Here is a 14,141-nt window from a genome sequence, read left to right on the forward strand (position 1 = left end):
TTCTGTATACACAAATAATAAATCTTAAAAAAAAAAATAACAAGACAGTTCTGGTCATGTCACTTTCTACCTGTGGAATATGACTGGAATATTAATCATTAGCTAAATTCTATGGACATTAATTTTCCTCATTTGTAAAATTAAAGGACTTGTTTGTATTAGTTAAAAACAACTTTTATAAAAGTATTTTTTTAACTGACTGTTTTGTAATAAAGAGCAATGATGCCATGAATTTCTCTAAGGATGGTGATAAGTTTCTCTGAAGGCTTAGCTGACACAAATGGCTTCTTTCTTTTTTAGAAACTCGGTGAACGCTGGACAGCAGTGTGTCGTTGGACTGAAGAGCGCTGGAACAGATTGCAAGAAATCAATATCCTATGGCAGGAATTATTGGATGAACAGGTGTGCAACTGTTATCCATAAAGAGTGAAGTAGATAGTGTAAAGCAACCTGTGGTTATTGTCACTTCAGAGACGTTGTCTTGTTTACTGTTCTTTGAAAAGAAACTATAATAGTTCTTACTGCTTTTTAAAATCAGATGTTTATCCATTTTGTAATTGATTGGCTTCTTCATAGAGATCAAATTATATGACTTCACTGTAATAGTAATTTCATCTGTGTTCACTATGTGGAGTGCTAGAAGGTAGATGCTGTTTTCTTGACTAATTTGACATTATTGCTTTTGTCTTACACTTACATCTACACAGTGCCTACCATCCACTTTGTGTTCAGTAAATAAAAATAAGTAAATTCACTTAAATACTTTCTGAACTTTAAAACGCAGAGATTTTTTAACATTTAACCAGAAATTAATGCTAAATGTTATTTAGCAACTCCACCACTTATTTAACATGCAACTACTGGCTTATTTCACCTCAGCAAGTGAACACAAAACTGACAGCTTAATTTTTCAGTCACAGTAGTGGTTCCATCTTTGCAGAAAAGCAATCATCAAAACAGAATATCAATAACACAATTTTTTTTCCAAACCCCAAACATTTGTGATTTTTTTCAAATCAACACATATTGTATTCCCTGAACCTCCGTGTCCATTTTGATTCTCTACATGGATTTCCGCAAAAAAAGGAAGTATGTTATTTGCAATGGATAAACACAGCTTATCATATTTATGGCTTATTAATATGGTAGTCAAGAGAAAACAGTCTGCAAAATTTGTCTCAACATAAATGGTTTGTAACTCTCCCTTCCTTCCCATTTTTTGGTCATTTTCCCTGTTAAGAATCATATAACGGACCTGGTTTTGATTTTGAAATATTTACACTTCAGTTTACAAATATTTGCGTTGACTTGGATCTTGTTTTCAGGCCAGAGAATCACACAGAGTAGTTAACATTTTACTTCTATAATAGGAGACATTGATTGCTAGAGAAAACGATCATGTTACTCTCTTGCTAATAAAATAATCTCAAACTTGGAAATAATTTAAATTGGTAATAAAATATTTATTTTTATGAAAAGTGGCTAGTAGTTTGGACATTTATTAGTTTATGTTTTAAAGGGATCTTTGCGAGGATTTCTGTGGAATCCATAAATACAGGAGAAACCTTGTTACGTGTAAACGTAAAGCCCACACTAGTCTTGTGATTTAGTTAAATTGCTGTTGCAGATTGCATAGCAGGAGACCACATATCCTGTATGTGAACACAAAGTCTTTCAAGGGGTCACTGTACAGGTGTGAAGACAGTTTAGAAATGGGCTGCTCTGAGGATTAACTCCAAACATCTGCAGCTTCTCCTGCATTTCAGTGTGACCTTAGGTTCCCTGTGTCCTGCCATGATTCAGACCCCATTCTCAGCTTGCTGCTGCTCTCAGGCAGGCGACACGAGAGACAGTGCTGGTACTTTGCCCACTCCGTTCTGTGTGCACTGGGCACTGCAGGTGCCTCAGAGCTTTCTGCTTTATTTTGGTGGTTTTTGAAAGGGGAACTATTTTATTTATTCTCTAGCCCCCCTTTTTTATGGCCTCTGCTGCAGAATGCATCTTACCCATTTCTATCTTACTTCTATTTTTTTTAATACTCTTAAATTGTTACTCACTTTTGTACTGTAATCTCATTATTTTTAAGTCTCATCATTCACGTAGGGCTATGAAGTCATTTATAAGTGATGACCCTAAAATTGGAAATAATCTTTTCTTTGGAATTGCTATCACATTAAAAAATAATTTTACATAATAGATTCTACATATGCTCCACATTGATATTTATGTATGATATATGTACATAGTTACCTTTGTGGTGTCTGCATGTTCTGTCTTGTCCTGTTTATGTGCATGTCTTGTTAAACTTATAACGCTAACCACAGAATCCACATGTCTTGTTAAACTTATAACGCTAACCACTCCATATTCTTTATCTTGTGTGGAGATGCAAGGAATGTTATTAAATGAACAGATAAATAAAACAAGTAGAGAAAGAATGGGATTTCATTGTAAAAACAAAAGCAAGATTTTTTCCCCCCTCCTAAGTCTATAGAGATGGTTTTGGGAAGAATTAACCCAATGCGCCCCGGGTAGTTTTCCAGCCATTTCCAGATTATCTCGCTACATCACTAAGTATCTTCTGCTTAAAACAACTGCATTGTTGGGCAGCGGGGCTTCAACATCTCTGTGCTTTATTCCCGCCATCCCCATGGCCTTGCTTTTGAATCTGCAAGTGTGGTCCTTTGCGTGTGTTGGTAAATAGCTGGCTTGGGGCGGGGCTGTGGGTACTTGATGTGGCCTTCCCTTGACTTGCCAGAATGAGGGCTTCCAACAAAACAATCTCTGAGCTTCCTTCAGCCTCTGGAGAATTTGATTCCTTTGGAGACAGAGAGAGTTGGATTTAGCCTGCCTCCCTGAGAATTCTGTTGAGTCACCTGGGGGCTAATGTCAAGGTGAACATCTGTGAAGTGTATTTTGTTTTAAAGATTTATTTATTTATTCATACAGAACTGGGTTACAGGCCAGAGATGCGGAGGGTGAGAGGATTCACCAGGGAAAGAGTGGGGAGCAGAACAGGCAGAGTGGGGAGATCAATGAAGTATACTGCTGAGGGGAGCAGCGGGCGGGTCAGGAGAGGTCTGCCGCGCCATGTGGATCGTCTCCGGGGCAGGTGGGGATCGAACTCATGCGAAAGTGAGGCAGGTGGGGATCGAACTCATGCGAAAGTGACTTAAGCTTCTTAGTGCAGTGCTTTTACCCGCTGCGCCACCAGGGAGGGCCCTGCGAAGTCTATTTTAAAGAAAACAGGTTTCCTGGATCAGTTATGCCTCAGATATGGCTGTTCAAAGTTCCTGTCCTAGGAAAGAGTGAAGGCTTTAGTCACATGAAAGTTAGACACTTGGAAACTTTACTAAATTAAAATACAAATGATTGCCCCAATAAATTTCTAACCTTTCTTGTTGCTTATAGTGCTTGTTAAAAGCTTGGTTAACTGAAAAAGAAGAGGCTTTAAATAAAGTGCAGACGACAGACTTCAAAGACCAGAAGGAACTCAGCGTCAATATTCGGCGACTGGCTGTAAGTAAGACCCTGGTCAGGCAATGAGGCCTTGCAGCGTGTTTTCTATCAACAGTTAATGCAGTTCAGTGGGTGCACAGTGTGACTCAGTACCCAGCACTAAAATGCTGCCAGGTAATGCTCGAGAACCAGGAGTCCTAGGTTTTGGCATTAGGGAACTGCATAGTGAGTGAGTTTTACTCTAAAATATACACATTTACATTTCCTGACCGGGGAAAAGGAACATAAAGCCCTGTGAGAGGGAGTTATCTAATAGATATCTGAAATGCTAGATTTTGAAGGAGGACATGGAAATGAAGCGTCAGGCTTTGGATCAGCTAAGTGAGATTGGCCAGGACATCAGTCAACTGCTTGATAATCCCAAGGCATCTATGAAGATCAACAGTGACTCAGAGGAACTGACTCAGAGGTGGGATTCCTTGGTTCAGAGACTAGAAGATTCTTCCAATCAGGTACCTTTTGCTTTGGAGAATATATTGTGCTATGAAGTAGAAATTACATGTCCAGCTTTGTTTTGGATTTTATGGAATATAAGATTAGTATGTAAACTAAAAGTTTAGGGTGTTATACTTGGTTTACAGTAAAATTGAACAACTGATAAGTATGCATCTTGACTTTTCTAAAGTAAATTTTAGTCGATCTTTAAAAACTTATTGGTTATATTCTAACCAATAATTTAACCTTCAGTAACTGATAACTAACATGAATTCATTACATGGCCTTAAATCTTCAATATTTTTGTTCATTATAAAGTATTTTAGTGAATTGATCAAAAAGAAAACTGAAGTGTGTACGTGAATGTTCATCTATCACTACTAGTCATCACAATCCCAATGTGGAATGTCACAAATGTCCAGCAGTAGGTTGGTGGGGACACAAAGTGTGATTGGATCACACATGGAGTGCTGGTTGGCAATAAAATAATGGAATTCTGTTTTATGTTACAACATGGAAGAACTTTGAAAACGTTGCACTAAGTAAAAGGAGCTGTGCACTGTGGTTCTGTAAAAGATCACATGCACTGTGGTTCTGTTTCTATGAAATGTCCAGAATGGGCATATCTGTCATTAGAAAGTAGGTTACTATAGTGGTTGGACCAAGTACTGTTAAGAAGTACTTGGTTTCTTTTTGGGGTGGTCCATCTTCTGGAATAGAAAGTGAGGATAGTGGCGAGACTCTAAATATATGGGTAGCCGGTGAATGGTGCCGCCAGAGGGGGAATTTATGACATGTGAATTATATCTCTATAAAACTGATACAACATGAAAACTAACGCTGAATTTTATTTCAGGTGACTCAGGCGGTTGCAAAGCTGGGGATGTCCCAGATTCCTCAGAAGGATCTTTTGGAGACTGTTCGAATAAGGGAACAAGTAATTACAAAAAGAACGAAGCAAGAAATGCCCCCTCCCCCTCCCCCAAAGAAGAGACAGGTCCCTGTGGATATAGAAGCTAAGAAAAAGTGAGGACAGAGGGATTTTGCAAACCCTGTATTGAACGCACTTTATTTTGTGATCTGTACTTACCTTGTCCTGGTCTCTAGTTCGTATTCAAGTATACGCGTTGCTGTTAGAGACGTTCCGTGGCTGGGCAACTCTCTGGCCCTGACTCTTCTGAATCTGCTACTTCACTCTGACTAAGAATTTCAGTTGCCTCAGTTGATTTTATTTATCCCATGTTCAATTTGGAAAACTATGTGACGGAATCCTTCTTGCTCCATTTCCCATCACTTCCTCTAGAAGGATATGACTCTCCAGGATCCCTTATTACTTATTCTTTTACCTCACTGTCAAAACTCTAGTAATTTTGCTTTACATAATCTCACTCTTAACGACTCCTTCCTCTTCATGTCATTAAAAAAAAAATCTTAATCCAGGGAAGTAATGTGTCTCCTTTTCTAGTTTTCCTTTTCTAGTTTTCCTTTGTGTCTCCTTTTCTAGTTTTCCTCTTTTCTCCATTCTTTTTTGTTTTCTTCATGTTTTCTTTTTTTCCTTCATTTGTTCTTTTGTCATGTTCATCAACAGATTCTCTGCGTTTGGCTTAAAGACCCATCTTTGAGCTAGAATGTCTTCTCTTGATTGCTTTAAAAAAAAAAAAAAAGCCTGGATCTTTGGAAGAGGACTGACACAGCTGACATGCACTGAGCCTTTGCTAACCTGAGCTAGCGTGCTGCTGTCCTATGTCGGGAACTGTCCCTCACATGTGTCATTGCACTGCATGCACCCATCTTCAGGCAGCCCTAGTGTCGCAGTATTCTGTGCCTTGGATAGTAGAATCCCAGTGCCTGAGCAAATGGGCAATTATTTTGGGCCCGAATAAAAATGATATGATATCCTTGATTTAGCTTTTGTTAGACGCAACAGGCCTCCCTTTTCACCAGCTGATTTTTCTTTGATGATAAGATTGTCTTTTGGCATCCTCACTCTCCCTGCACTTTCAGGCCACTTCTGTGGGACTTTCACTTTTGCATTTGAGGCTGCACAGGAAGATGAAGCTTCTCTTGTTAACATGATCACAGTCCTTTCATCTCCTGTGTGTTTACATTCTTCCAGGCGTCGCTGGCTGTTTCCAGGGCAAGGAAGTTTGTAAAAGACTAGACTGGGTAACTCTAAAACTTGGTTTAACCATGACTGTATCGGATATGGTGTGTTTGGCAGAAAGAGCTAGAACATAGTGCCTGCGGTGGCTTCGGGGGGCAGGAGGGCACTGATGCCTGGCACTGCAGGCCTCAGTGGGACTGCAGCTGCATGGGGTGGTGGGGGCCAGCCTCACCCCCTCAGCATGTGGGCTTTCATCCTCAGGCTTTGTCCAAATGCTGCTGCAGCTCAGGTCGTAGAAGCCTGAGCTAGAAAGAAGGGTAATTTTTCCTCGTTTGTCTTCTTTTTGTTTAGAAGAAACCCCTGTCCTGAAAGAGGTCAGCTAAATGTCCCCTTGCGATCACTGCCAGGGTGCAGTCACTTGTTCTCTCCCTGTGTGTGTGGAGAGGTGGAAACTGTCCAGCCTCTCTTGGTGTAGGTCCAGGTGTCCCAGGATACACCATGGCAGAGTGTTGGGAGGGGGCCAGCTGGGCAGGCCACCTCTGTGAGGGTCGTTGTCTTCTGGCCCACGCTTTGGTGCAGAAATCCCTTCAGTTAATTCCTGAATTATTTACCCTCCAGTTCATTACAGTGGAAGACAGAGAAATCTGATTGTTAGGGAGATTGTTTCAATGCCCAGACATGGTCTGCCTTCTCTTAGTCCCCTGAGGGCCTTGTTCTGCCCCTTCATGATGCTCCTTCAGGATTTGACAGTGGTTTCAAATTCCCATTTCCACTGACCTGAAGTCCGGGCTATCCTCAGTCGTTCGCAGCATGACATGGCTTCCTTTAAATATCTTCAGTGTGTCCCAGAAGCAACAGCTAGTCTCCTCACAAGGGCTGTCTGAGTAGGCATGAGTCTTCATTAACCACTTAGCACAGTTTATAGTACACACTTTGGAGATGGTGGTCTGTTTCCCCTTTCTCTTCTTGGTGGTAGGTTTTGCTGGTTCCAGGTAGCGAGGGAGAATCATTTGCTCTCATCTGAATGTCTGTTGATGTGACCTGATGGTGTAGTTTTCACATCACTGTCAGGGTTGGGTAGAAATGGGCCAAGTCCCCAGGTCACTGAGCTGTGTGGTCTTCAGATGTCACACCTCTGTCGGAAAGGTTAAACAGAATCCCGCTGCTAAGGTGACGGGGAGCTGCCGCTGCTTGAGGGACAGCTCAACTCCAGATTATTTACCCTGAATATCCCCAAATCCTGAAAGTTCAAGGAAAATGTGCCTCCATGAAAAATCAAATATTCTCAGTTCACAAGAAACATTAAAAATGACGCTCCCCAAATTAGCGACGACATGTGCTTACCTAAAAGGTCCTGCTTGCTTAGCGATTTCCTGTAGGTAGTAGAGGGCGGATTAAGAGGATAGTCCGCTTCTGTTGGAATCCCCTTTTATTAGCTTTGTGAACGGGGGCAGTTACTTAAAACCTCCAAGGACTCAATTCCTGAATTATTAAAAGAGAGAACTATCGTAGCTGCTTGCTAGGGTGTTTGTGAGAACTCCTTGAGTTACCAATACACATAGAGCTCTTAGAAAAGGGCCTGGTGTAGGGACAGTGACCATGACTCTTTCTCCTCTTCATCCTCCTTGTTGGTTTTGACCAACCTTCTCGAACCTCTCAAGCCTCGTCCCCTTTCTTCCCGCCACCTCTCAGTCCTAGCTCTGCTCCAGTTATTACCTTAGACTTTTCCCCAGATTTGCCTCTTTTTGTTCTTTCTCTGGTGAATATTAAAGGATAAATATAATTACATCAGCTCTCTGTTTGAGACTGTCACTTGCTCTCACTTGTCCCTTTGTTAAGCCCGAACCCCCCAGTTCAGCCTGTGGGGCCGTCAGTGACCAGTGCTATTGTTCTCCGCTACACTGTCATTCAGCCCTTCCGAGGCCTCCCTGTTCCATCCACACCTGAGTGCTCACAATGGCAAAGTGTGGGTCCCCCTTTCTGTGTTCTCCCTGTGCAAGGAAAACCAGATGTTTACCACTTTTCTGCCTTAGGAAACCAATCTTCCATGCTTGGGTTGGGAGTCATGCCTGCTAATACCTGGAATTATACTCCAACAAATATTTTTGTTACTGTCCCTTCCTTTCCATTGAACTCCACAAGGCTGGAATTGTGTCTGGTTTACCTTCAAACCAGGAGCCCACCTAGTGCCTGGCATTTCGTAGACTCAATCACTACACCCTGAATTAGAAGACCCTAATGTTAGGAATAGCTGTACTTTTCTTTTACATTATTATCTAGCCAAATCTGCTTTTTATTATCTTTAAGAATTTATAAAAATACAAGTAAGTGATTTCTTTCAAAGTTCAAAAAATTTACATTAATTATTCTCTTTGTTAATGTTACAATATGATTCCTCTTCACACTTTCACTTGTATATGTATGATCATGTTTCCTGTGGTTACTATAGTTCTGGTTTTGTGGGGTGTGTTTCAAAACACACGCCTGATAGGTTTTGGGGGGCTCTTTGTCTTGAGCCAAGAGAAACAATAGAAGAAAATGAATGACACATGCTAACATCTAAATCTTAAATCAGGTTTGATGCTGTAAGTGCAGAGCTGTTGAGCTGGATTTTGAAATCAAAGAGTGCCATTCAGGCCATGGAGATCAAAGAGTATAAGAAGATGCAGGAGACGGCAGAAATGAAAAAGAAGTTGAAGGTAAGACATGAAACAAAAATAGCCTAGTGAAAAAAAAGTATTTCATCAGGATATATTTGCTGTTGGCAGAAAGATATGATGGGATCCGAGAACTTCCTGTAAAATTAATGTAGATATAGGTAGCTTTTAGAAGATTGTAATAAATTTTGAATTGATTTGATGGCTGTGTCAGGTCTGTACATGGCGTAAGTTTTCTTCCCCCTCCTTCACTTACCATTGAGAGCTACAGAAAAGAATACTTTTTTTTTTTTTTAAAGATTTACTCATTTATTTATACAGAGCTGGGGTACAAGCCAGAGGTACAGGGGTGGCAAGAGGCTTCACCAGAGAGAGAGCAGGGAGCAGAACAGGCAGATTGACAAAGTACACTGCTGAGAGGAGCAGCGGATGGGTCAGGAGAGGTCTGCCACGCCATGTGGTCACCTCCGGGGCAGGCGGGGATCGAACTCTCACTGAAGCAGTTGTGGCCAGCTTGCAGTCCACACCCTGCTGCGTCCCAACCTGCTGCACCACCAGGGAGGGCCTGGAAGGAATACTTCTTAAGGTGATCCAGTGTTATTTCTATTTTTTTTTAATCTTAAGTAGAACTTTATCAGGTACGTAGTAGTTTATGAATTTGTGTGTGCTCAATATGTTTTGCTCTCTGAATGCAGCAACCTATCTCATATCTAAAAATGTTCTCCCTGTATTCTCTTCAGAGAAGAGCCAGTAATTAAAAGACATACTAGGAAGAGTATGGGATGTCTGCAGAGGGGGTGTCCAGAGGGGCAGCCTGGAGTCAGGGGACTCTTGAGCAGAGGCAGGGAGGTGGGCAAATGTGTTGTAATGCTTTGGGCAAATATTCTGTTGGTTTCAGGTGAGGTGCGCCTTGAAGAGTAGCAGAAAGCTAAGGCTGGAGAGAGAATTTGGGGTAGATAGGCCAATTTTGGATAGTTGTAGAGGAAGTTGAGATTGATGTCTCACGCCTGTCAACATGACATGTAGTTCTTACATGGAGGTCTCTGTCTACAGTTGGTTTCCAAATCCCAACCCTGCATTTTTGGTGTCTTAAAGGTGTTTCTCTGCAGTATTTGCCATGGTTCATCTTTCCCTTCTTAAATTCTCATAGCCCTAGGGTTCTGCAGTCATATCTGATCAAGTAGCTCTGAGGCTTGTAATTAATTAATGATTTCCTGTTGTTATGAGGACAAAATGTGTCATCGTGCCCAAGGCCTTCCAGTGACCCTCGTCCCACCTCTCACCTGTCCACCTGTCACTCCTCCATGTACCCAAGAGCCCCGCCTCCCTCACTCCCTGCTTCCTCACTCCCCTGCTTCCTGCAAGTGTTCAGGCTTTATTAAGCCTCTGAGCTGCGTGGCTGACTTGCCCTCTCTGCATTAGAAGAGTTAAGTGATTCATTCTTTGACTTTCATATTGCTTTGCTTTACCTCTGTGAAAGCCCTTACTTTACTCATGTCATTGTTTACATGTCTGCTGCTTAAAAGTGGGGATAATTCCCCACTAAACCCTGCATTTTAAGCACTCAGTGAAGTTCTTGACTTCCCTAAGGAGGGAAGGTGACTGCGGTCAGGGAGAGTGTGGGAGTGGCTAAACCAGGAAGCCCTTCTCGGAGTCCTCTGCACAGGGAGCTGAGAGAGCTAGAAATAGGAGCCGAAAGAACAAGATTCAAAAACATTCAAGTAGCAGAGAAAACTGGAAGTTACAATGATCTTTAATGGAACAAGTCAAACAAAACTAATAAATTTAGTCTTACCCTATCATGCAGGAATAATGTTATGGCCAGAAGCAGTTGTGTGTCTGTGTCAGGTGTGGTCGGCAGGCCCACCTTTTCCTTTAGTGTTTAAAAGTTCATTTATAGGGCCTTCCCCGGTGGAACAGTGAGTTAAAGTGCAACACTGCAAGCCAGCCTCAGCTGCTTCAGTTCAAGTTTGATCCCCGGCCCCAGAGGTGACCCACATGGCGCGGCAGACCTCTCCTGACCCGCCCGCTGCTCCCCTCAGCAGTGTACTTTGTCGATCTGCCTGTTCTGCTCCCCACTCTGTCTCTGATGAATCCTCTCACTGCTCCTGTGCCTCTGGCCTGTACCCCAGTTCTGTGTGAATAAGTAAATAAATCTTTTTTTAAAGTTCATTTATCTGTTCATAATAGATACCAAGGGGCTGGCAAAAATGTAAAATGAAAAAAAAAAAAAACTTGATCATTGCTTTACACTCTTAATTTTTTTTAAAAAAAATATGGGAAAGATTGGTTTAACTTTGTTTTAGTGAAGGGATACCTTGTGATAAGGAATAAATATCTGGGCGGAGAATCCCTAGTCTTGTCTATCATGACTATAAAAAGTGGTAAAAATCAGTTTATGTAGGGCAAGCGATATTTTTTCTCAGTTTAATGGTGACTTTTTGCATTGATATATTGTTTAACAGAAATAAATGCTGTTTGTTTGTTAAAGTCTATTAGTATTTCTTAATCATTGATATTAAAAATGATGGTTTTACTTTATGGCATTGAAGTTTGTGCGGATCACACTAGCATAGCTGAATTTTCTTTTCTTTCTTTCTTTTTTTTTTTTTTTGTGCCTGTGTTTACCTACTATAGAAATAGGAAGTGGGATTTTTCTTGAGTAGTCTCGATGAAATAACTTGGGCTTTCTAGTTTTGATTCTGATACTGTGATCACTAATTTGAAAGTTAGTTAGTAATTGGAGATTGTGGAGTGTTTTCCCTTATAAAGAAATTGAAGTTTTATATTGTTGGGTTGAATGTCCCTTTTAAAATCTATCATCTCTGGAGTTCTAAAGAATAGCCTGGATTAAATAAACTCTGATTATAACACCTAAAAAGAACATGGGGTGAATTTTAGACATTATAAATAAAATAGCATCAACATTGTACTGAGAAGAAAGTTTGTAGTACTTGTATATTGGGACTTTATTTGCAGGGGTTAGAGAAAGAGCAGAAAGAAAGAAGCCCTCGGCTGGACGAATGCAGCCAAACTGGACAGATCCTTCTGGAGCACATGGGAAAAGGTAAGGCCTTTGCCATTAACCTCCTCTCCCCAGTGTTTTCTTAGATGGAATAATATTTAAAGTTTAACTGATCAAATATTTATTTGAAAACAGTAACACTTTTTTTTGCTAGAAAAGTGGTTTTTAAACTTTCTTATAGGCAGCAGAATCTTTCAAATGCAGTTCTGTGTTGAAGCTGATTAAATTAAAACGGATAAAAGCAAAGTTGTTTTGTTTTCTAGGGTCAGGGAATCTAAATAAAATGGTGTAATACCTCAGCAGAACAGTTAAAATCCATTGTTGGAGAAGAATTTGAAGTCTCACCTTTTTTGATAATATTATCCCCCTTCATACCCAGAAAACTACTTAAAAAATAAAACATTTTTCATATGCTTTACAAAACCACGTCAGCTTATTTTCTATAAATGCTCAAGGCACACACACGTATACACACATACACAAACTATGTACGTGTCCAGTTTATGCCCACTTGTTTAGAAATAGTGCAAATGTACCACTGCCATAGAATATCAGTATAGTTCATGTTTTTCCTTCCTCCCTCCCTCCTTGTGCCCTCCTACTCAAGATCCACCCTAATTAAATGTAGTCTTGGGTACCCTGGGTGTGGCACTCCACTGGGAGAACTACCCTTCAAATATTTGCTTGAAGAGACCCCAGGACAAAGAGAAACTTTGCAGAATTCCTCTTGACATGCAGATTCTTTCCGTAATTTAATATGAGTTGAATTTATGTGATTACAGTCACAGATTCTCCACCTCTCCTTCAGCATGCTGGCTTGGGACTCATTCTGGTGTGAATGTGAGTTGTGAGTCTCCATACTAAATTCACCCTCCTTCTGTGTCTTTAGCTGGTGTATAAATCAGTGTTCTCAGACTGGTGGGGAAGACTAGTAAGGGCAGGGGTTGGTGAGAGGTGATATGTTATGGTGAGAGGAGCAGTGAATTGGGAAAGAGGAGAACGTGGGATCTCCTGTAGCCTTTTCTAGTTCTGTGTCCTAAGGGGAATTCAAGGAACTCTAGTTTCTTTGCTTCCTCTTCTAGAAAGTGAGAGTTCACGAGCGAGCTGTCTGTAGCTTTTGCTACACATTTTGCTAAAATGTATTCTCTAGAAACTGAGGTCATATGCGTGCTACTTTCCCAAGATCAGACGCAAATAATTGAGAATCTATACTGTTTTGTAAAGAAAGGAATTTTGTAATGTAATGTGCAGTTGTTTAATTTATAGGAAATCAGATGTTTTGCATTATCATTTTTCTTGATGTTGGTAGGCATGGGAATACATTTATTATAGGAACCTACTTGTATTTTATTTATTTATTTCAAATTCTGTTTATTTTAAAAGACATAATTTCTTACCTTTTTTTCGGGTGTGGTGAATAACTAGGAAGGAGGACATGGATTTAACCAGGGTTTGCTTGTTTTAATATTTTCATTTTTGAGGGAGTACCTGCCTTTTGTTAATAAGAGAATAAAAGTGATATTTTAAAATTCTCCCCAACCTCTGTCCAGTTTATCCATCATTCCATTTACAGTATTACATATTACTTTAGAGTATTACATATTACGTCCTATGGCTGTTGTAAAGTCAGAAATATTGAACAGAATTGAAAGCACAGCTGGATGATTCTCTCTGGCTTTCATTCCACTCCTTCCACCCCAAATTAAAGTAAACCATATTGTAATTAATGGATCATTAATGTAGAGGAAGTTATTTTACAGCACATAATTTGGCCAGAATTTGTTAAGGTAAGGAGGCAGATAAAGAATTCCACTCCATTAGATAAGAAAGCCAAATGTATTAGTAAAACATGTTCAAATAATTGTGTCATTGTTTTCCTCTCAGACTGCTTCAAAAATCCTGCTACAGTGAAGTCTGATAGGACTTTTCTGCCGAATGCATTTGAATTAAGTGTTGTGATATCTCATATAGCATGAAAGTGTTTTTAAAAATTTGATTTGACTTTCACAGATGTTATGCCACTGTGGTTTTCTTGGTTTAACTTATCTTGTTCCTGGGGTTTATCAACTAATGTAATAGAAAGGGGTCTCACTTGCATGGAGTGACTTTGTGAGTAGAAGCTCATTATGACCACAAACTGTATTCGCCTGCAGGACCTCTCTGGTGGCATAAGGGATTAAGTCTAGCATTTACGAAGCTATGGGCAGCCACTGCAACATGAGTTCAATCCTTGGCCAGGGAGCTGACTCATCTGGTGCAGCAGACTTCTACCATCTCAACTGCTGCTCCCCTCAGCAGTGTATTTCAATAGAGCTGCCTCTTCTGCTCCTCTCTCTGTCACTCATGAATCCTCTCACCTCCTCTACCTTCACAAGTGAAGTAGAGGGAAAAATAAATTTTG

General features: G+C 40.5%; 1 protein-coding gene across 1 annotated transcript in view; it reads left to right on the forward strand.

Moving 5' to 3' along the window:
• Positions 1-14,141, forward strand: part of UTRN (utrophin) — a 237,827-nt gene that overhangs the window by 135,659 nt on the left and 88,027 nt on the right. The window contains exons 14-19 of the mRNA XM_012735025.1: positions 301-402; positions 3,412-3,519; positions 3,792-3,971; positions 4,811-4,980; positions 8,634-8,757; positions 11,695-11,782. Of these exons, the coding sequence (XP_012590479.1) occupies positions 301-402; positions 3,412-3,519; positions 3,792-3,971; positions 4,811-4,980; positions 8,634-8,757; positions 11,695-11,782 (772 nt within the window). The remainder of the gene's footprint in view (positions 1-300; positions 403-3,411; positions 3,520-3,791; positions 3,972-4,810; positions 4,981-8,633; positions 8,758-11,694; positions 11,783-14,141) is intronic.

Source organism: Condylura cristata, unplaced genomic scaffold (genome assembly GCF_000260355.1).
Source record: "Condylura cristata isolate star-nosed mole 26May11 unplaced genomic scaffold, ConCri1.0 scaffold00001, whole genome shotgun sequence".
Classification (NCBI taxonomy): domain Eukaryota; kingdom Metazoa; phylum Chordata; class Mammalia; order Eulipotyphla; family Talpidae; genus Condylura; species Condylura cristata.